This window comes from Wolffia australiana, chromosome 4, assembly GCF_029677425.1.
Source record: "Wolffia australiana isolate 7733 chromosome 4, ASM2967742v1".
NCBI classification, from domain to species: Eukaryota; Viridiplantae; Streptophyta; class Magnoliopsida; order Alismatales; family Araceae; genus Wolffia; species Wolffia australiana.
The window spans coordinates 802,566-822,944 of record NC_135838.1 but is presented as its reverse complement, the minus strand read 5'-3'; the positions used below and the strand labels follow the sequence as shown (position 1 = coordinate 822,944).

Here is a 20,379-nt window from a genome sequence, read left to right as displayed (position 1 = left end):
CATTTTAGTCCATTAGGGGCATTTTAGTCATATCATGCTTAGGGTAGATTGCTTGCTTTTATTATAAATATGTATAGCCCTCCTTTGAGGAGGGCAGTCAAGACTGAAGGTAAGATTGGCCTCTTGGCTGACTATCTCAATCCTCTTCGTCTCGGTCCCGTCCCCTTGACTGTCAACAATCCCCTATCCTCGTGATCGTCTCACCGGATCTTCAGCCGACTCGTCCCTGTACGACCCCTCTTACCGTTCCCATTTCACCTCTCTACCCCGGTAAATTCTACCATCCTCGTCCTACACTCTATTCCCGATACGAACCAAGATCGAGGTTCTTATCACTCTATTCTTTGTACACTCCTTGTCTCTATTGTCTTCTCTGTCTCTCATTCTCTCACCATTTACCTCTCTCTCATCCTTTTTCCTGCACTCTTATCTATCTCCTCTCTCCCTTTCTTCCTCCCTCTCTCTCTGTCCTTCTCCCTCTCTCACATCCTCTATTTGTACTCTTTGCTAAGGTGTTTTATTGGTCCATCTCTGTGTCCATCTACAGATCTTTTTAATCAAAGATCCAAAATCATAATTGACTATTTTTATCTTCCAACTTCTGTTAAATCACTTCTCTTTGGCTCTACAGATTATATACCCCAACTTCATCGAGGGAGATGGAGAAATAATCAAATGTTTCTTTAAAGTATGATATATAAAGTTAGTAGTTAAATAAAGTCGGGGAGGAATCCAGTGAAAAAAAGAAAGTCGCATTTCATTAGGTTTTTGGGGTACATATAAACAGTTATTGAACTTATACTTCAAGGACCAATAGGCTATTACAATGGTCAACAATTGCCCTTTCTCTCTCTATTCTTTTTTTACACTCCTTGTCTTTTTTTGTCTTTTCTGTCTCTCATTCTCTCACCATGCAATCTCTTTCTAAACTCTTTGCCTCTATCCATTTACCTCTCTCCTTCTCTCTCATCATTTTCCTGCAATCTCCTTCTCTCTCCTCCCTTCCTCTCTCTCTCTGTCCTCCCTCTCTCACATCCTCACTTTGTACTCTTTCCTAAATAGGTTTATAGGTTCATATCTGTGTTCATCTACCCATCTCTCTAATCAAAGATCCAAAATCATAATTTACTATTTTTATCTCCCAACTTCAATTAAATCATTTCTCTTTGCCTCTACAGATTACCTATTCATATTTGTTTGCCTCTCTTTATAATCTCTCATCATTATATGTGCCAACTTCCCACTCACTGACTTTATTTAACTCTTAACTTCTAATAAATCATTATCTGCTATCCGCCTCTCCACATTATTTCTTTGTTTCTCCTTATTATCTCATTTGTTAATTTTAGGAATAACCAAACATACTGACCCAAATCTTTATCCAAGTGAAATATCATATGGTAGAGGATGCTACTTATTTAGGCCTAGGCTGTATAACCATGTCAGCCTTTCTTATGAATTGACTTTGCTGCTCCTAAAGTTGCGCTTTAGGAGTGACTTTAGAAGAAATAGATGTCATGTGAATAAATGTATATCTTCATTATTCGTTCTTTGGATCTTAAAGCTACATAATTACAGATATATTATTTATTACAAAGATTTATGTGATTTCTATGTGATTTAATGTTGATGAAACCTCTTGGTATTTTATTTGCAAACAAAAATAATTTGGATCACTGATTTTAATTCCATGCGATATTTTTAAGAACCTAAATATTTTGTAACATTCACATTCATAGAGGTTGATGGAGGCAGATATACGAGTTTCTTTAAAATATGATATATTTATGGAATTTTCAATTATCATTGCCCATATTTGTGTTATAGTGTAGTATTATTGAACATCCCAAGTTGGTGGTAATATAACTAGGGGGGTTGAATTAGTTTCGAATTTGTTCTTTATGTTTTCTAAATTCTAAATTCTTTTATGGATTATATATTTATCACTCTTCAGTCAATCTCACAGTACAAAGTTGATTTTCACACTGTTTTGTATACGAAGTCTTCATGGCTTGTTGACCCGAAGGAAACATCTTACAAAAAACTTCCTCATCTAATTATAAATCAATCTAAAGACCAACTCGTAGATATACTTCATTTCACATACTATTTCATCAAAATAATGATTGTGTCAACTTGATCGACAAATTAATCATACATTTTCTTGTTATGTAATTTTAATAAAAAATATAGATAGATACCATGGGAAAACTTTCTTAAGCAAAAACTTCCTCGTGTAGTTAAATTACAAACCAGACAACGAATCAAACTCTTTGATAAACATCAATGCAAACACCATTTCATCAAAATAGTGCTTGTGTCAACTTGACTGACAAGTTAATCATACAATTTCTTGTTATGTAATTTTAATAAAAAAGAAATATACTCCAGCGGGAAAATTTTCTAAAGCAAAAACTTCCTCATTTAAGTAAATTACACATCAGGGAACAAATCAAACTCTTCAACAAACATCAATTCAAACACCACTTCATCAAAATAGTGTTCGTGTCAACTTGATTGACAAATTAATCTTACATTTTCTTGTTATGCAATTTTAATAAAAAAGAAAGATACATAAAAAGTGGGAAATTTTATGAAGCAAAAACTTCATTAATTTAAGTAAATTACAAATTAGGCAATAAATAAAATTCTCAGATAAACATCAGTGCAAACACCATTTCATCAAAATAATCCGTGTGTCAACAATTATAACTCCACTTGATTAACAAGTCAATCACATTTTTTTTATTTAATTTGATAAGAAATAAAAATTCTGCAGATAAGTTGATACCAATGGGAAAATCTGATTTTCATGCCAGCGGGGCATTTATACAATAACTATCACTTTGGGGGTATTAGTAAGTTCCACGGCCAAACTTCTCCGCGTAGAAATCAACGGCCAAGACGGCGTCCCAACGATCTCCGCTCGATCCAACGGTTGAGATCGACCCAACCACGTCACAGTGGGTCCCACGCCCACCGTGTTTGACTTTGACTTTTCGGGTGCTATAAAATCCTCGTATTCCTCTTGATGTTCTTCATATTCGAGTTTCCTCTTCTTCTTCCTCCTCCGCGTTCTCGATCTGCACGCGTCGATTCTCAGATCTGGTGGTGAGATCGAAGAGTTCGTCGTGTTCTTCGTGTAAGTGGAGATATGGACGCGGTGGATTCGGTCGTCGATCCGTTGAGGGAGTTCGCCAAGGACAGCGTTCGCCTCGTCAAGCGCTGCCACAAGCCCGATCGCAAAGGTGTGGATGGAGTGGTTTTTGACTTGCATCGTGGATCTGTCGAATTTTTGCTTTGTTATTTTTGTTTGCGTTGGTATTTTTGTGTTTTGATTCGATTATTTGGGGATTGGATTCGGCTGTCGGCTTAATTTTGTGTGTTCTGGTCTCGTCAACCGCTGCCACAATCCCGATCGCAGAGGAGTGGATGGAGTGCATTTTTTCTTTTACATCGTGGATCTGTCAAATTTTGTTTTCGTTGTTTTGTTTCCGCTGGTTTTTTGTGTTTCGATTCGGTTATTTGGGGTTTGGATTCGGTCGTCGGCTTAATTTTGAGTGTTCTGGTCTCGTCAAGCGCTGGCACAATCCCGATCGCAGAGGAATGGATGGAGCGCACTTTTTGTTTTGCATCGTGGATCTGTCAAATTTTGTTTTCGTTGTTTTGTTTCCGCTGTTTTTTTGTGTTTCGATTCGGTTATTTGGGGGTTGGATTCGGCCGTCGGCTTAATTTTTGAGTGTTCTGGTTTCGTCAAGCGCTGCCACAATCCCGATCGCAGAGGAATGGATTGTGTTTTCTGAGTTTACATCGTGGATCCGTCGAATTTGGTTCACTGTTTTTGTTTGCGCTGTTTTTTGTGTTTCGATTCGGTTATTTTGGGGTTTGATTCATCCATCGGTTTAATTTTGCGTGTTCTAATCTTGCATGCAGAGTGTTGTAATGTTCATTTTTTTATTGTAGATCGGGGTTTTGTCAAGTTGCGTTTGTGAATTCTTTGTTTGATAGGTTTTTTATGTGTTTCGATTCGGTTATTTGGGGGGTTTATCCCGCCGTCGGCTTAATTTTGGGTGTTCTGGTCTTGCAGGTAGACTGCTGTAACGTTTCTTTTATTGTAGATGGGAGATCTGTCGAGTTGCGTTTGTGATTTCTTTTTTTGCGCGGTTTTTTGGTATTCCGATTCGGTTCATTGGGGGTTGGAAGGTTCTGATCTGTCGAATTGTGTATCTACTGTCTTTGTTTTTACCTTTTTTCCATCAATTTGATTCGTTTAATTGGGGTCGGATAATCATCAAATGCCTAATTATGGGTTTTCTAGAATTGTCTGCAGAGTGTTTTTTCCTTTGTTGTTGATGGGGGATCTGTTGAATTGTGTCTGCAGTGTCTTTGTTAATGTTTTTTTTTCTGTCTGAATTCTTTGATTGTGGGGTTAAATTCGTTTATTTTTCAGTCTTTGTTGAATCTTGGATGTTCTGATCTTGTTTGTAGAGTTCTCAAAAGTGGCGGTTCGGACCGCAATTGGGTTCGTGGTGATGGGATTCGTTGGTTTCTTCGTCAAGCTGATCTTCATCCCAATCAACAACATCATCGTCGGCGCCAGCTAACGTGAGTCAAATTTTTTTTGGCTTCTGGCTAGGTTGGAAAGATCAGTCTGTAGTTTGATATTGGTGGATTCTAATGACTCACTCCTTGTTTCTCTTTTTCCATCAATTTTCCCTTCAATTTTAATCATCTGTTTAAAGCGGCAAATTTTTCGCTAATTAAATGAACATGGTTTCTGTCAACTTTGGACAAACTTGCATATATGGCTTGAGATCTGAATTCAGCATCAATAACAGGGCTTATTAAGAATTGGTTATTAAGAATGCGTCAGAAGTGCATGATCCAGATGAAAAGAACAATCTTTTCAGTGCAAGATTTCATGTAAATTGATAGGAAATGAGGGAGGAGAAATCATTCTCCCAACTTAAAAAATTAAATCTTCTGGTTAAGGTGAATGTTGGATTTTGCAATGCCTTGATATGTATTAATCATTAACTTGATAACTCAGTGGTCTGTTACTAACAAACATCATTCATCTTGTTCTTGATTGATGCTCTGAATGTTAATAATACAAGGCTACCATTTTTTTCCTTAAATTTGTCGGCCAGTCTACCATCTCATAGATTTAGGATTTTGATCCAAACAATTTCAGATCCAGTTGCCATTGCTAAAAAGTGGTGTTATTTAATTTTCTTCATTACTGAAACATTGAATATACAAATTCTCTTTCAATATTGGGGCTGCGAAATGTATGTCTTGTAAACATCTTTATGAAAGTTAGTGCAAAAATGCCTCCCCCATCTATTATCTCTCTAACCATCCACCTATCCATGGATGGACAGACAATCTCGTTACCCACGGCGGTGCCCGGGCACCCCGGGCCGCCGCCGCGGGGCCTTCTTCAACAGCTTGAGCATGTTGTCAGTAACATCGGGTATAGACCCATCGTCTTCGTAATCATTGACGCTAATACCTTCGCCCTTACTCTTCGTCTGGGTAAGCCAAGCCAGCGCCTCGATGGCGGCGTCCCTCTCGGCCAGCTGCTTGTTCTTCTTCGGCTTCCCGACAAACTGCATCCCCTTGATCTCCACCAGTGCCCTGAACTCATTCGTCTTGAGGTGCTTCGTCTTGTACCTCGGCGGCCCGTGCCCGGCCCTCATTAGCAGTGTCTGAAGTAACACCTTAGGGTTCACCCTATCCCCTATGCCGCCATTACCGCCATTGTCCTGCCCTGCGGCGGCTCGTGCCCGCCGTGCCGCCACCCGGCCAAACACAAACCTGCCCTCGCAGAGATCGCCGGAGACGAGCTCCTGCACGGCAAGCATCAGGTGCCTGCCCTCCTCGTGAATGTCAACTCGGGCCGGGTCCTCGAGCTGCATCAGTCATAACCAAAGATGATGTCATCCACATGAACATAGACAGTTATTGCTGGATCAGTTAAAATCATAGAGATGATGGCATCCACTTATATCTGGATTATAGTTCAGCGACGCGGACGGGACAATTTTTTCGTCCGTATCCTCGGACGGGACGGTTTTCGTCCCGTGGGACGAAAAAACCGTCCGTCTGGAGGTCTCAGACGGATGTGGATGAAAAAAGCCAGATTCACCTCCGACCGTAGAGATCTCGCCACGGGGCGTCATTATGACAATTGGCATCAAGGTCCCCATATTTTTTCGCGCATGCAACCTGACGCCGCTCAGAATTAATTGTACATATGTCCATTTGCATTCTCTCTCCATATTTCCCTTAAAAAACTTAGAAAAATCCTTATAAATATATTTAAAATATAAAATGGGTTTTTTCGTCCGGGACGAAAATTCGTCCTGGGACTGGACAGGACGGTTTTTTTATCGTTGGACAAAAAACCGTCCCGTCCTTTGTCCCTGAACTTACTCTGGACGTCAGACAGGACGAAATTCGTCCCGTCCCGTCCATCGTCCATGTCCGGGACGATCCGGAACTATAATCTGGATTATGGACAATTATTGTATATATTTGCAATCCCTTTGGCTCACCTTTCTCTGGACGAGCTCGTCGAGATGCTTTTTAAGGCTCTTGTAACAGTCGGCGAGGCTCGAATCCATGAAAAACTCCACATACCCATTCAGCATCTTCAGATGGCCCGGCTGGAGACGAATAATGTCAACGGTTAGTAAAGCAACTACCTACTCACTGGGTGTGGTAGTGAGGGTGAGCTGGGGAGCTTACCATGTCGCCATCGGAGAGGGCGCCTCCGAAGAGCATGAGAATTGAGTCGGAGACGGCGGTCGAGTCACGGAGGAAGACGGCGTTCACTTTGACTTTCTCGCCGAAGACGAGCCAAGGGTAGGCGATGGTCTGGTACCGGGCATTGACAGAGTTCTGGAAAGAGCGATTCCGTCAGAGGTTTAGTCAACGGCCTTGATAGTAAACGGAAAAGTCAGAGTTAGATGGGACTTACGCCATAGAGAAGCACCTGCCCATCATCCATGGTTTTGAAGGACATGGAGCTCTCCCTGTGCTGCAGAATGATCGAGGGAACCCATCAACAAGGAATATCTAGAGAGAGAAACTGAGGAGACAGAATAGAGAGAGAACAATAAATCCTCAGTCAACGCGTAGGCATCATAGAGAGAGAAACCCATGAGAGAGACTGGGAGACTCTTAGAGCAGAAAGTCAACCAGGAGACCAAGAGAGAGAAACCCGGGAAGGGGAATAAAGAGAGGAACCGCAGATGACGGAGGCGATTACGGTGGCTACTGACGCAGAAAGTCAAGGAGACCTAGAGAGAGAAACGCGGAAGAGAGAATGAAGGGAGAACACAGAGAGAAGGAGGTGGCTCCCGAGGCAAAGAGTCAACCAAGAGTCATAGAGAGAGAAAAGAGGGAGAGTAGAAAGACAAGAAAACTGACGACGATGGAGGAAGTGACAGTGACTCAAGAACCAGAAAGCCAACAAGGGGAAGAGAGAGAGAGAGAGAGAACACCCACACCGACAGAGGAGATGCCGGGATAGAGGCTTGAGCAGACGAAAAGAGGGAGAGCAGAGAGAGAAGAAGTCTGACGACGATGGATGAAATGACAGTGGCTCGAGAACCAGAAAGCCGACAAGGGAAATCTAGAGAGAGAAAATAGAGAGAATAGAGAGAGAGAAGAGCACCCACAACGACGGAGGCGATGCCGGGATAGAGGCCCGAGCAGATGACGGCGCGCACAAGCGCCTGGTTGTGGCTCAAGCTGTTGCTGGCGGCCTCCGTCAATCCGGCGTCTTTCAAGATGAAGCTGAATTGCCGCCGCAGAGAGTGGATGGCCTGCAGGGTCTGAGGAGAGAGAAAGTTACGCCAGCAAAACTCATACCCTGACCCTTCTCTCTCCGCCGCCTTCCACCCCTCGTAGGCCCGAACAAGGGCCATATGGTCGCTGTAGTCCTTGGCCGAGAATCTAGACTTTGCCGATCCCGCAATCTGGTTTAGAGAGAGAGAGTTAGAACGAGAAAGATAGATAGGTACAGAGTGAGAAAGAGAACAAGAGAGAGAGAGAGACAGGGAGTTACTAAATCCCTATTTTTCTACTTTTCTTGAAGAACCTTATTTAAGGATATTTTCAAATAAAAAAATATTTCTGAAAAAGAAGAAAGAAACCTAAAGACAACTGAGCATTTATTTCTTGATTACCATTGGATTGTTACTTAACTTCCATACACATCTAAAAAACTTAATATGAAAGAAAAGTCAATAAAGGATGAAATATTTAAAATCAAAGAATTATCATTCACTTGCTGCTGATCGTCATTTGGTTAATTTCTCAACTTTCTATCAAATCATTATTTAGATTTCATTAATATTCAAAAGAAATGAAAAGTTCAATGGGAACTGAAGAAATATTTAAATCGAGAAAATTACCATTTACTCATGGATTACTACACTATTTCCCAACTTCTACATATATTATTTCTTAACTTTCGTAATATTTGAAGGTGAATGAAATGTCAAAAGAGAACTAAAGGAATGTTCAACAAATTAAGAGAAGTGGCATCATTTCACCGATTATTGCACGGTTACTTCTCTACTTTCCGCATATTCTTTCTCAATTTCCATGGATATTTGAGTGAAGACAAAAATCAAAAGATTATGAGAAATACCATTCAATGCCCCATTAAGATTCGAATTCTTTTTACTAACCTTTCACCTTGATTCAAATTAAATGTGAAGTCAAAATAAAAAGCGAAGAAGCAACCAAATAAAAAGAGAGAGATGAAGATCATCAAGTCTAGATGGATAAAGTTTGGCTTTCTCTCTCTAAAAATGTCGGAGTGGTAGAGAGAGGATTGTGTACCTCTTTTTTCTCCTGTGGGAGGAGGAAGGGGTCGCGGGCACTAAGGCCGGAGACGATGGTGAGGATGGGGTCGATGCAGCGGAAGACCGCGCCCATGACGAGCATCTTCCCGAGCTTCGGGTCGACCGGAAGCATCGAGAGATATTTCCCTAAATTTAGATTAATCCAATCAATAAAATGTTGGAGATGTAAAACAATTTTAAGTTGAGACTTAAAACTTAAAACTGTTTTTTTCAAAAAAAAAAAACAGTTTTAAGTTATTCAAAGTCAGGTTTATTTTTTCTTTTAATAATTACCTTGAATGGGAAGGTAATTTGAACAGTTCATCCATTTTAAATTATTGAGTGTCAACTCAATAATTGATTCGGAAAAAACCTAGAAAAATGGTGTCACGAAGAATTATTACTAGATAAAATTATGTATTTGAATTATGTCACTAAAAGTTCTATTTCAATCGCGGAACTGAAATGCTAATTATATTTTATTTGTCAAAAAAAAAATAAGTTCGTTATAAAAACTATTAATAAAGAAAAAACCGAAAAAAGGGACTATTGACTTTTGAGAGTACCTAAATTGGTGAGGTCTTCCTTCTCATTCAGCGCGCCAATCATCTTAAGGAAGTCCACAGCATTCTGGACCTGCAAGAGAAAGAGAGATAGATAAATATATAGAGAAAGGGAGAGTAGAAACAGGGATAGAGATAGATAGAAAGATAGAAAGAAAACCAAAGATAGAGAGAAAGAGAGATACATTGGGAGATAGATAAATAATGAAAAGAGAGATGTACATGGAGGGAGAAAGAGACAGAAGTTAGAGATGTAGATAGAGAGAGTTAGTGACAGATTTTAAAGAGGGATAGGGAGAAAGATACAAAGGGTAATGGCGAGCGAGATACATAGTGAGAAATGTTTAGAAATAGATAGAAATCTGAGAGAGAGAGAGAGAGAGTTAGAGATAGATATACGGGGAGAATGATAGACGGAGATAGATAGATTGACATCTGAGAGGAAGAGAGTAAGAGAGATACGCGGGGAGAATGATAAAAGAGATAGATAGATAGATATCTGAGATAAAGAGAGCTAGAGAGAGATAAAAAGGGGAGAAAGATAGATGGAGATAGATAGATAGATATCTGAGAGGAAGAGAGTTGGAGAGAGATATACGGGGAGAATGATAGATAGATATCTGAGAGGAAGAGAGTTAGAGAGATATATACAGGGAGAATGATAGATGGATATCTGAGATAAAGAGAGTTAGAGAGAGATATAAGGGGAGAATGATAGATGGAGATAGATATAGAGATAGAGAGAGAAAAAGGGGACCCATCAAGAAGAGGGATCTAGTGAGAGAAATGCTTACAGCCAGAGGCTCAGGGGGCTGCAAGGCGGCTGACAAGAACTGACCAACAGTCCCAAGCTGCAAGCTTTTAATTTGGAGGCAGAGGGAATTGAGTGGAGTTCTAAGAAGCTCTGGAAGCTGGTACTCCGCAAAGCCTTCGTACACACATCGTGGGTAGAGATGGTAGCATTCTCCAGGCTGCACTCGCCCAGCTCTTCCTCTTCTCTGCAGAAAAAGAAACAGATCGAAACTAGGACCACTTAATCTAATCCAATTTAATAACTCGCCTGATTTTGTGCATCCCCATTTATTAAATTCGTTTCGTTTCTTTATTAATTGCTACGTGAGAAATCACAGATTAAAAAAACCAACTCGGACGGGAACGGTGAAAGATCCTGGGTATTTCTATTATTACACGATATCTATTTTCGCTAATCTGCACTGAAATTTCGAACAAATTTGAGAAAAAAAACTGTTGGATAATCGGACTGGGCCACGATTATCTGGAAAAGAAAAAAAGAACAGCCATGACAAACACTGCATGTTATCATTACTACAAAAGAACGATCTTGATGCAACGAAACATTAAGAATTGATTTTACGTTTACAGAGAAATCACACAAGAAAAGAATTGCTGTGTGAGGAATCCCAGGAGAAGAAAAAATCAATAAAATTAGGAAAGAACCGGCGTTGTTCTCATTATTACAAAGAATCCCTCTCATAACCACAGAAGGTTTTTCTTTCTTTTCATTTAATGCGAAGGTAACTTTTTACAATCATTTACAGAAAAACTGTCAGATACTGTGACTCAGAGCCAATGATGAACATATTTTCCCTTGAGAAATGCAAACGGAGACCTAAATTAGCATGCTGGTTGTGCGTCAATGTTTGGCAATACAGTAATCTCAGGAAAATCATATTGTTGAAATTACAGGAAAGATATGCATCTCTATTGACTTGATTCAAAGTTTATTACTAACCCTAGACAGTGGAAGAAATAATCCGTAGAATATAAAAACAAAAACACAACGGTACTATATCATTATACCCAAAAAAAGGATAGACCATTAAAGACTGGATTTAAAGAAACTGGAACAGTGATCAGAGAGCCTGACTTGGCGAGCAGATGCTCGGGATATCCACGATGGCAGGAGACAAGGCGTGTTGTTCAAAGCATCATAAGTTGTCTCCTTGGCCTTTCCGCAATCGACCACAAAGACAACATCATTGATGGTAATGCTCGCTTCTGCCATGTTTGTAGCCAGAACAATCTTTCGGACATTCGGTGGAGGCTTGTCAAATATAAGTTTCTGCCGATGGAAGCCATTCAATAAATCAGAACATTAAAAGGAAAATGAATAGATCAAAGGGTAGAGAGAGAGAGAGAGTAGATATGATATCAGAACTTAATCAAATCAGCGGCATCTGATAGGATGCTATAACTGAAATGGTCCAATAAGGCCAGTTTGGACAATAAAGTGTTTGCTGTCCTTGATGACGAAGATAAGAGGATGGCAGAAGATGAGGAACCACTCTATCGCACAGACAGGATCTGGTAACTTCTTGCCTCAACAGCTAGGGGACAGCCATCTCTGCCGTCGTGATTCAGAGAGAGAGAGAGGGTAATTGCTGAAGGAAACAAATTTAATTATGGGGTAGAAACTCCTTATCTGAAAGGTTACATGGTATCAGATTCCCATCATGAATCCATCGCAACAGTCATACTGACGATAACACGTACAAAAATCCATGACATGCGAGAGCTTACTTACATAGCGGATTTTAAACCGAAAAATGAAATTGTACTTTTCTTCAATGCTTCTCCTCAAGACAGGTATGGATGTTTTTCATACCCAAGCTTCCCAACCAATCTTTGGTGCTTCTGAGATTGGTGCTCTAAGAAATCCCAGTATTCTATCAGTCCGTCTTTAAAATTGTCTGCAGAGGCCCTATTTCCTTTATTTATGTTTATTTTTTTTACTCTTTATATGTAAATGTGGGCCCCGGGCATAAGAGGCCCACTTATCTGCTAGCGCATCTACATGGACCAAGCCCATTTACTTGTATTTCGATTGTTTTTAAACCAGCGAAACCCTAGTCAATGAATGTCTGATTTTCTTGAGTTCTCTTGTTCTGACTGGTGGCTAGGTCAACAGCAGACCAGCCAGGGAGCTTGTTAACAGAGATGCCACTTGGAGGGATTAATGAGAAGGTTCTTTTTGGGAGGGAATGGACACGAGGAGCTCAGGGGGGTTCCTCTGGTCTCAAGGGAAGTAGTATGTAGACCCATGAAAGCAGGGGGGCCTGGAGATTCTTCGCCTGGAATCCATGAACTTGTCATTGTTGACCAAATGGATGGAAAGACTTGCGACAGCAGATGAGGATCTAATCCGGAATGTCATGTGGGACATATATGGCTCTGAGATTGATTGGAAGAGGCAGTGGGCTAGATTTCAAACGAAGTCTCCATTCTGGCGTGGTGTATGCCAAGCCATACCCCATATATGTGAGTTCTTTGATGCCAAAGTGGAGGATGGTGCAGGTTCTCATTTCTGGAAAGATAACTGATCCAATAAAGGTATCCTAAAGCTGAAGTTCCCAAGACTCTTGGCTCTAACAAGAAGCCTGCATGCCACGGTCTGTGAATGTTGGGACGGAGCTTGGATCCCAACCCTTGCAGGGCCTTATTGGAACCATGGTTTGAGGAGTTGATGGAGATACAACAGACCATTCTACATCTCAGCCTGTCGAATGAGAAACGTGATGGTTGGGTGTGGCGGGGGCCATCTTTTTTGGCAAAGGATGCCAATATGAAAGTCAGAGGGGAAGCAGTAAAGAATCTGACAATCAGCAACACATGCTCCATGTTGATGAAACAAAGAGTCTCCCTCAAGGTGAGGCTTTTCAGCTGGTTGTTGAGGTGATGACAACTGGTGACACAAGTCTTGTGCAAAAGATGGGTCCCGACGGCTTCTACAGAGCGTCCTATGTGCCAGGGGCAAGGAAAAATGCTCCCACCTCTTCTTCACATGTCACTTCACCCAGGAAGTATGGGCATTGCAACAAACACCCAGGGTGAATGTATCCTCTGACGGGGCATTTTGGGCATCAGTCAGCAACGGTAGATACAGGAGCGAGTTGGACTGGGGGAGGCTCCTCACGGTGCGTTAGGCGCTATGGCTAGATTGTAACAAGGTGGTCTTCAAGGAGAGGACGGCTTACGTGGAGAATGTCATTCACGACATTACGGCGCTAACTTTCTTCTGATTTGGAGGGAGGTAAAAGGTAGACCATTTTGGTCATTTAGTATAAGGCTTGTGCCATCATCATCATCACACAGGCTTGTCATGACGACGAGTTTGTCCATAGCAAACTCAAGTAAGTCGGTCTAAGGGCATATGTAAGGTCAAAAGAGAGACTGGAAAAGGCACAAGAAAGTGGAGATTGGTCAGAGCCCTTGGTCAACTCTAGTAAGGCGGTGACTCTGCAGAGGCATCCAAGGACATCACTGCACATCTCTCTCTCTCTCTCTTCTCTATTTCTACCTACCACTCTGTTCCCTCAACCACTCTCTATCTTTCTCTCTATCCACATTCTCTCGTTGTGTAACTACACTATGAGAACAGTTCCCCCTGTATTCCCATCTGGTTCAGTTGGAATCTCTCTTCTAATCGGCATTCAATTAATATTCGTCAAAATTTTAGATTAAAGATGTCAAACAACCGTTCTATAATCTCTACGATAAATCACATAAAGTTGATGGGAAGATCATAACCAAGTATATGATTGACACCATTGAGAGTCACCGTACCTGCTCAGAGGCGGCCATAGAACCATGACAGGTGAGCAAGAGGACTCTGTTAGGGTCTCCAAGAAGTGGGTGGGCTTTGAGTTGGTCTCGTAAGCAGCTGATGTCATCCCAGCCGGTCATGAACACCAACACTGCACCAGGCCTTTCCTTCCGACTGATGTGGCAAAGGGCTGCCTCGATGAGATTAAACCCCATGGAATCAGGAGACCAGCAGGACAAGGAATCACGCACATTGGGGCTGTATCCATCGAAACTCGAGGCCTTGAGAGAATCCTGCAGTTCAAAAGTATTTTGTTAAGTAAATTATGAATCAGGTAATAACGAGCAAAAAACAGTATTTTGTTAAGTTCTAATTGTAATGAAGAATCTAGAATTAGAATTACATATTATATTTTTGTGAGCACAACACCTCTGATACCTGATGGTGCCCAAGCCACCATGAAAAGAACTGTTTAATTGATTCATTCATGAAACAAGCCCCATAGATAGACAGGTTTGGTCCTCTTGGATGATCCACTGTCGGATATTTTAAAGGGTATCTTAACAATAAAAGAAACTTGAGAGTTTGGACAAAAAAAACCGAACGGAGAAAGACAAAATTGAATGACAAGTGATAATTCAATTTCTTCACTTGGGATAAATGGATTAGTAGAAGCAAGACAAAGGATGATGTGTCATAGAATTACAACATTTACCCCAATATACTGCAAGGAAAGATTTCCAGAATCACGCAAATATTCGAGAGGAATTGATCATAACTGAGTATCTCGATTAAGAAGTTAACATAATTATCAAGTATAGCCATAATATAACCGACCTCAACAAGCGCAGTAATCTTGTTTTTTCTTTTTCGTGGAATCAGTTGCTTCTGCGTTTTCCACAACTTATCCTGGCCGTAATCATCGATTTGATTGAATTGGGTCAGTTTGTACCCAGTTTTCTCGAGCACATCTTCCAAAAAGTGGGTTCTCACTGGATACGTGAAGCCCTAGGACACAACAATTGCCAAGTGCATATCAATCAGTTAGTCACCAGAAATTTAAAACGGTAAACACTGAGGCACGAACAGCATAGAATCACAAAAGATGTACGGAATAGGCAAAATAGATAAGAACCGCATGCTTTCTTATTCTCGTTTAGAAACTTGTCTCAATAATCTTGAAACCAGGGGAAAAATATTTATTTGACCTCAAAGCATTAATTTGCTCAAAATGAATAAGAAGAAAGACAACCAACTTCTTTGGTTATAATCTTGCTTGTGTAAGAAAAACTCACCGGAATGTGTATTGTAGGGGCTCCTCCAAAAAAGTTGGAAAAAAGCTCGGCATTCAATGTAGCACTCATCAAAATCAGCCTTAAATCTGGACGACGAGGCAGAAGGTCCTTCAAAACAATCAGCAAGAAATCTGTCAAAAAGAAATAATTCAATCAATAGAAATTCATTTCAATATATTATAACACCACGAGACACTTTTAAAAAATCCATTACCTTCATTCATTCCGCGCTCATGGATCTCATCAACAAACACGTGTGTAACACCTTCAAGGTTACGATCCCCTAACAACCTTCTGAGCAGAATGCCACTGGTGCAGAAAAGCAACAGTGTGTTCTTCCCTTTTTTCCCCTCCAATCGGACTTTGTATCCAACCTAACATAGAGAAAGAGTAAAGGATGTAGTTTTGAGAACGTAGGGTCTTTTTTGCAACTTTCCTAACCCTACACAAGGGTAGAAAACCTCTAGTGTAATCAAATCTGTTTCCTACAATTGTTTACATCTTTGCCAATGGAATTCAGTATGTTGATCTAAAACATAAGAAAAAAGGAGTAGAAATGAGTATAAGATGTTTCTTTGTTTTAAGAAAAGAGGGAGGATCACCCTATATAGGTGATTGCACTGCAAGGAGCCTTCTCCACTCAGTGTAGTTTCGAGGGCATAAGTTCAATCATTTTGATATGAACTGTTCAAAGCAGTGTCTCTCATGTAAGTTTGTTATCCTATACAAGGTTTGGAAACCTCTAGGGCAAGTGAGACATTAATTAAGATTTGCTTAGGAAAACTTACAGTGTCGCCCAAAGCTTCCCCTCTTTCAGAGGAAACTCTCTCCGCAACAGCCATGGCAGATATTCTCCTAGGCTGGGTGCAGATGATGTTGCAGAACGCTCCACGACCAGATTCTATCTCAGATTCAAGAACATACTGAGGAAGTTGAGTGGTTTTGCCGCATCCAGTTTCCCCTGAAATCACAACAACCTGGAAGGAAATCATTAAAACATTTATAGCTAATAAGCACCGAAATTATATTTTGAGGAGAAAATATACATTGAGGACATAAAATCCCCTGAGCTGAAGCAAAAAAATCTACAAATCATTTTTACAAAAACTCTAGGCAAAAGAAAAGATGAATTCTTGGTTCACGGTATAAAGGATTTATAAATTCAAAAGTCTGATAACTGTTGTTCTCATGTACACAAACCACAGGACAAATAAGGTATCTTCAGTTTTTAATTTTAACAGGTGTCAAAAAGGGTTTTCACAGTTGAAACCACGAAAATAGCTTAGGTCAAGGTTATGTTCCAGATAGGCGACAGCAGGAATGTCCAATCAGTGTTTAGCAGGGTCTTTTATGCAAATTTATACTCGCCTATCAGCCTATTTAAGGCAAAGTTGCAAGTATTTATCATAACTCTCAAATATCTTCTTCAATTTATCAATAGTTGATTGTTCAAATGTATGATTCAAATGTAGTAAACACCTCAAACATTTGAGGATATGATTAAAAGAAATGATGATTCTTAAAAAAGAAAAAGCACTCTCTGCAGCAGGACAGCTGGTGGGAGTTCTAGGTCCATAAAAATGAGAGTCCAGTAACTGACTCTCTTTTAACTTCTTTAGACATCCAGACAAAAAGAGCATGTTTCTTATTTTTGAGAAGTGATTTAAGGCGGCCACCGGACAAAGTGGTAACCACCCAAAGTAACATATGAAGATAGCTAAAGCTCTCCTCACTTCACAGCCAGCCACTCCCTTATTTGATTGCCTCTCGAGCGAACCATGATGCCATATGGCCCTCGACCTCGTGTGCGAGCCTGTCCTTGGATACCTTACGCCCCCTAAATATTGCCTCGTTGCGGTGTAGCCATATTGTCCAGAGCATTGTCACCCTCGACCCCCCTCCTCCCTCCTTCTAGGGCCCCCTTGCCTTAAGAGCTACCAAAAGACTCCCTCCGACGTCACATTTGCCTATTGTATGTCCCTCACCACCATAAATGAAGAATGATGTCCCAACCACAAAACTTTATGAAATAGTCTATTTCAACATCAATGTCAACGCTTATTGATGTTGATGATGCAGTCAACATTTCGTCAACCTTTTGTCAACATTGATGTTGATGTCACACGTTGCCGAAGGCGGAATGTACTACTCCCTGGTCTTTAACAGGGTGTTTTAGGAAAATTTGTAATCACCTTGCAACCTAATTATGGCAGAATGGAATGGAAATCTATGAATTTTCTCCTCCTGCTGCCCTACCTTCTCTCAAATCTCCTCTCATTTCTCAAAAGTTGATTGCACTACTGTACGATTCCAATGCAGTACATACTTTAAAAGTAGGAGGATGATTAAAAGTAATGCTTTGGTTTCATAAGTGAGAGATGGGGATAGGCGTCAGGACCATCAATCATTGAGCTTCAGCAAGTACTAACATAGTTGAAAAATACCCTGTTACTGTTCATGAAAGTTTTTCATCACCAAAATATGACCTGATTCCGTGCAATGGCAGAGAGAAGCATTTCTTTCTCCTTGTAAGCCGGTAGAGACTTTCTGAAATCTATCATTTTCACACCCTCTGACGATTCCTGAGAAAACCCAACAGATCCATCCATCAGTAGAAATAAAACAACTGAGAAAAACACCAAAACCTAACGCAACTTCTATAATCAGTCAGAAGATATAGAAAAAGTATTGAAAAATGGTTTTCTGCAGAAAAAGTATCATGATACTGTTATAGACCGAGATGCCAGGACTTTGCAATATTTGACTAATTACAATCCTCTAAACTCCATTTACTGTAAAGGTTTCAAGAAAATTTGTTATCAGAATGCTTCCAAATTAGTTCTTTCATATCACTAGTAGTTTTCCAAATTAATCCCAAAAGGACATACAATTCAGAAGAATATGCAAGCGATTCAATTTCATGATTTGTATCTTCAATTTTTGTAAAATTATCCAACTTTTTGACCTGCCAGGACCTCTGAAGGTTGAGCATGCGCCAGCTCCTCCTCTGAAGAACTTTTGTCATCACTGAAGCATCATGCCAAGGTTCTTGATTCCCACTAGAACTTAAATCATCGGCACTCTCAGCTAATGAATTATCAAGAGCCTTTCCAATTTCTTTGCTGGAAGCAAATTCAACTCTATCTTGATATTCTTGAAGTAGCGCTTCTACCCTCCTTTGCAAGCTAAGAGGAAGCGAAACCTATTTATTGAACAGAAAAACAATTTCAGGCACATAAAATTGTAGAAATGTAATCTGTGGAAAGTTTCACCTCTCTCTGAGGGCGCTTATCATCAAGATCAGGTCGATAATTAGGCAGAGGGACCTTGCTGGCAACAACCACTTTCCCATAGTTCTGGCTGGAGAACAAAATAATACAAAAATCTCAGAAATTTAACAAAATTTAGATAGCAACCAATGCTTTTCAACATTTAAGTTCAAAATTTTTTTACGAACCAGTAAAGACCCATCCTCTGTGTAAGCCCAGCTATCTGCTCATAGTCACGTCTGTCTCTCTTATCCCTGGAGACAACCTCCTGCTCTTCTGCATTGCGCAGCAGCAGACTAAGCTTCCACCTCCACTCATCAATGTTGGCCACAGACGACGAAGGCTATACAAAAAACACATAAAACTCATCCATTCTGTGGTAATTAATAATCGAATCAATTCAATCATCTGGGAATCATCAAAGCTACCTTCTGATTTTCAAAGTCACACTCATACTCGTCATCAGAGAACTGCTCAACGGCATAACTGCTGAATCTATTGTGTGTGTTGCCATTTTGCCTAAGCAAACGCCTCACACGAAACAATGCAGATGTACTCCACAATCCAAAAGCTGGCTCCTTTCTTCTAGAGATCCGCCACAACAGCGGCGAGGCCTTCATAGATCGCAACCACTACAGAACAGAAAAACCAATTGAAACACAAATGTTTAATTTACTGCAAGAATTTGTTAGGGTTCCAACCGAAATGTTCAGACAACCACCTCAACACCGACTTGCCAATTACGAATCCAATTACAAAACAACAGGAAACCAACCTCCATCCCCCTCAACACAGATTTGCGAATCCCCATGAAAAAAAACAATAAACTACACGTTTGAGAGACAAACAATGAAAGAAGTTGTTTGCAAGACTGAAATCACATGAGATGATGTAGGAGCGGAAGAAGAATAAAGCGGAGAAACAGAGGAAAAAAAGCCGAGAAATGGACAATTGGACAAGGAAAACTCAGAATTTAAATCCCTAGTGCAATATTAACCTCATCCCCTTTCCCCTCTCTGCATAATCTTTTATTTAGAATATCATCAATGACGGCTGAATCAACTGAACTGGCATATTTCTACAAGCTTAAATTAGAAGACAAAGAATACCGATCCCAAAAAATACAGGAAGCAGATTAACGAGATGGCCAGTGTGAAAGACTGAAGAAAGGACTTCAAGATGGCACCGGTAAAACGCAAATAATTAACGAGAAAGTAGAAAACTTTGAAGCAAATTTACCCCAATACGACATGTTTAAGCACACCCAAAACAGTTTTCCAAAAACCCCAACTCCAATTTCCTTAGGCAGATATAAATTAGATTTCTCAGCTTTTAGAGTCAACAAATTAGGCAAATCCTCCCGCTTTCAGCCATTAAATTAAAAAAATACATCTATAATCATATTTCTCCGATAACAATTAGCAAAAAAACTTCACAAAAAAACAGGAACGAGTTAAACAAGGGCGGGGAGCCGTACCAGACAACGTAATCCTTAATTCACTCTTTACATCCTCCATCCGTTGACGAACAAAAAATAGCCTTCTGTCCACGCCCCAAACCCCACGGAAATCCGCAGGCTCATTTCCAATGATACTTCACGAGCATCTTCCAATCTTGAAAATAAAAAAAAGAGAAAATTGCTTATCTGGCTCACAAATGTTAGGAAGAATCGACATCGGAAAGATTAAAAAACACCGTCCCACCTCAATTTGGAAGATCTCCGATATGGATTCGCCGATCTCAACGAATTTGTCCGAGATCGCTTCTCGTGGATTTGATAACCCTACCGCGCAAAAATGAAATATGAACTTAGAACATATGTCTGAG

The 20,379-nt window shown here is 40.4% G+C and overlaps 2 protein-coding genes across 3 annotated transcripts; one reads left to right on the top strand and one right to left on the bottom strand.

Moving 5' to 3' along the window:
• The first annotated feature begins 3,033 nt into the window (after positions 1-3,033).
• Positions 3,034-4,784, top strand: LOC144702712 (protein transport protein Sec61 subunit gamma-1). The gene is made up of 2 exons (XM_078574723.1): positions 3,034-3,248; positions 4,489-4,784. Exons 1-2 carry the CDS (start codon positions 3,155-3,157, stop codon positions 4,602-4,604), a joined length of 210 nt encoding a protein of 69 aa, XP_078430849.1. The 5' UTR covers positions 3,034-3,154; the 3' UTR covers positions 4,605-4,784.
• A 471-nt stretch (positions 4,785-5,255) lies between these two features.
• On the bottom strand, positions 5,256-20,379 carry ABO6 (DEA(D/H)-box RNA helicase family protein). 2 transcript variants are annotated; one of them, XM_078574722.1, is made up of 21 exons: positions 20,256-20,379; positions 20,030-20,165; positions 18,981-19,184; positions 18,741-18,895; positions 18,556-18,643; positions 18,249-18,485; positions 17,770-17,865; positions 16,072-16,260; positions 15,498-15,657; positions 15,284-15,414; positions 14,826-14,996; positions 14,009-14,281; positions 11,313-11,507; positions 10,219-10,422; positions 9,428-9,497; positions 8,860-9,008; positions 7,689-7,988; positions 6,986-7,045; positions 6,754-6,906; positions 6,561-6,671; positions 5,256-5,915 (listed from the first exon to the last, which is right to left on the bottom strand). In XM_078574722.1, exons 3-21 carry the CDS (start codon positions 19,170-19,172, stop codon positions 5,394-5,396), a joined length of 3,456 nt encoding a protein of 1,151 aa, XP_078430848.1. In that variant the 5' UTR covers positions 19,173-19,184; positions 20,030-20,165; positions 20,256-20,379; the 3' UTR covers positions 5,256-5,393. The 2 variants fall into 2 exon arrangements, with proteins under 2 accessions (XP_078430848.1, XP_078430847.1); XM_078574721.1 differs by lacking the exons at positions 20,030-20,165; positions 20,256-20,379 and adding an exon at positions 19,274-19,422.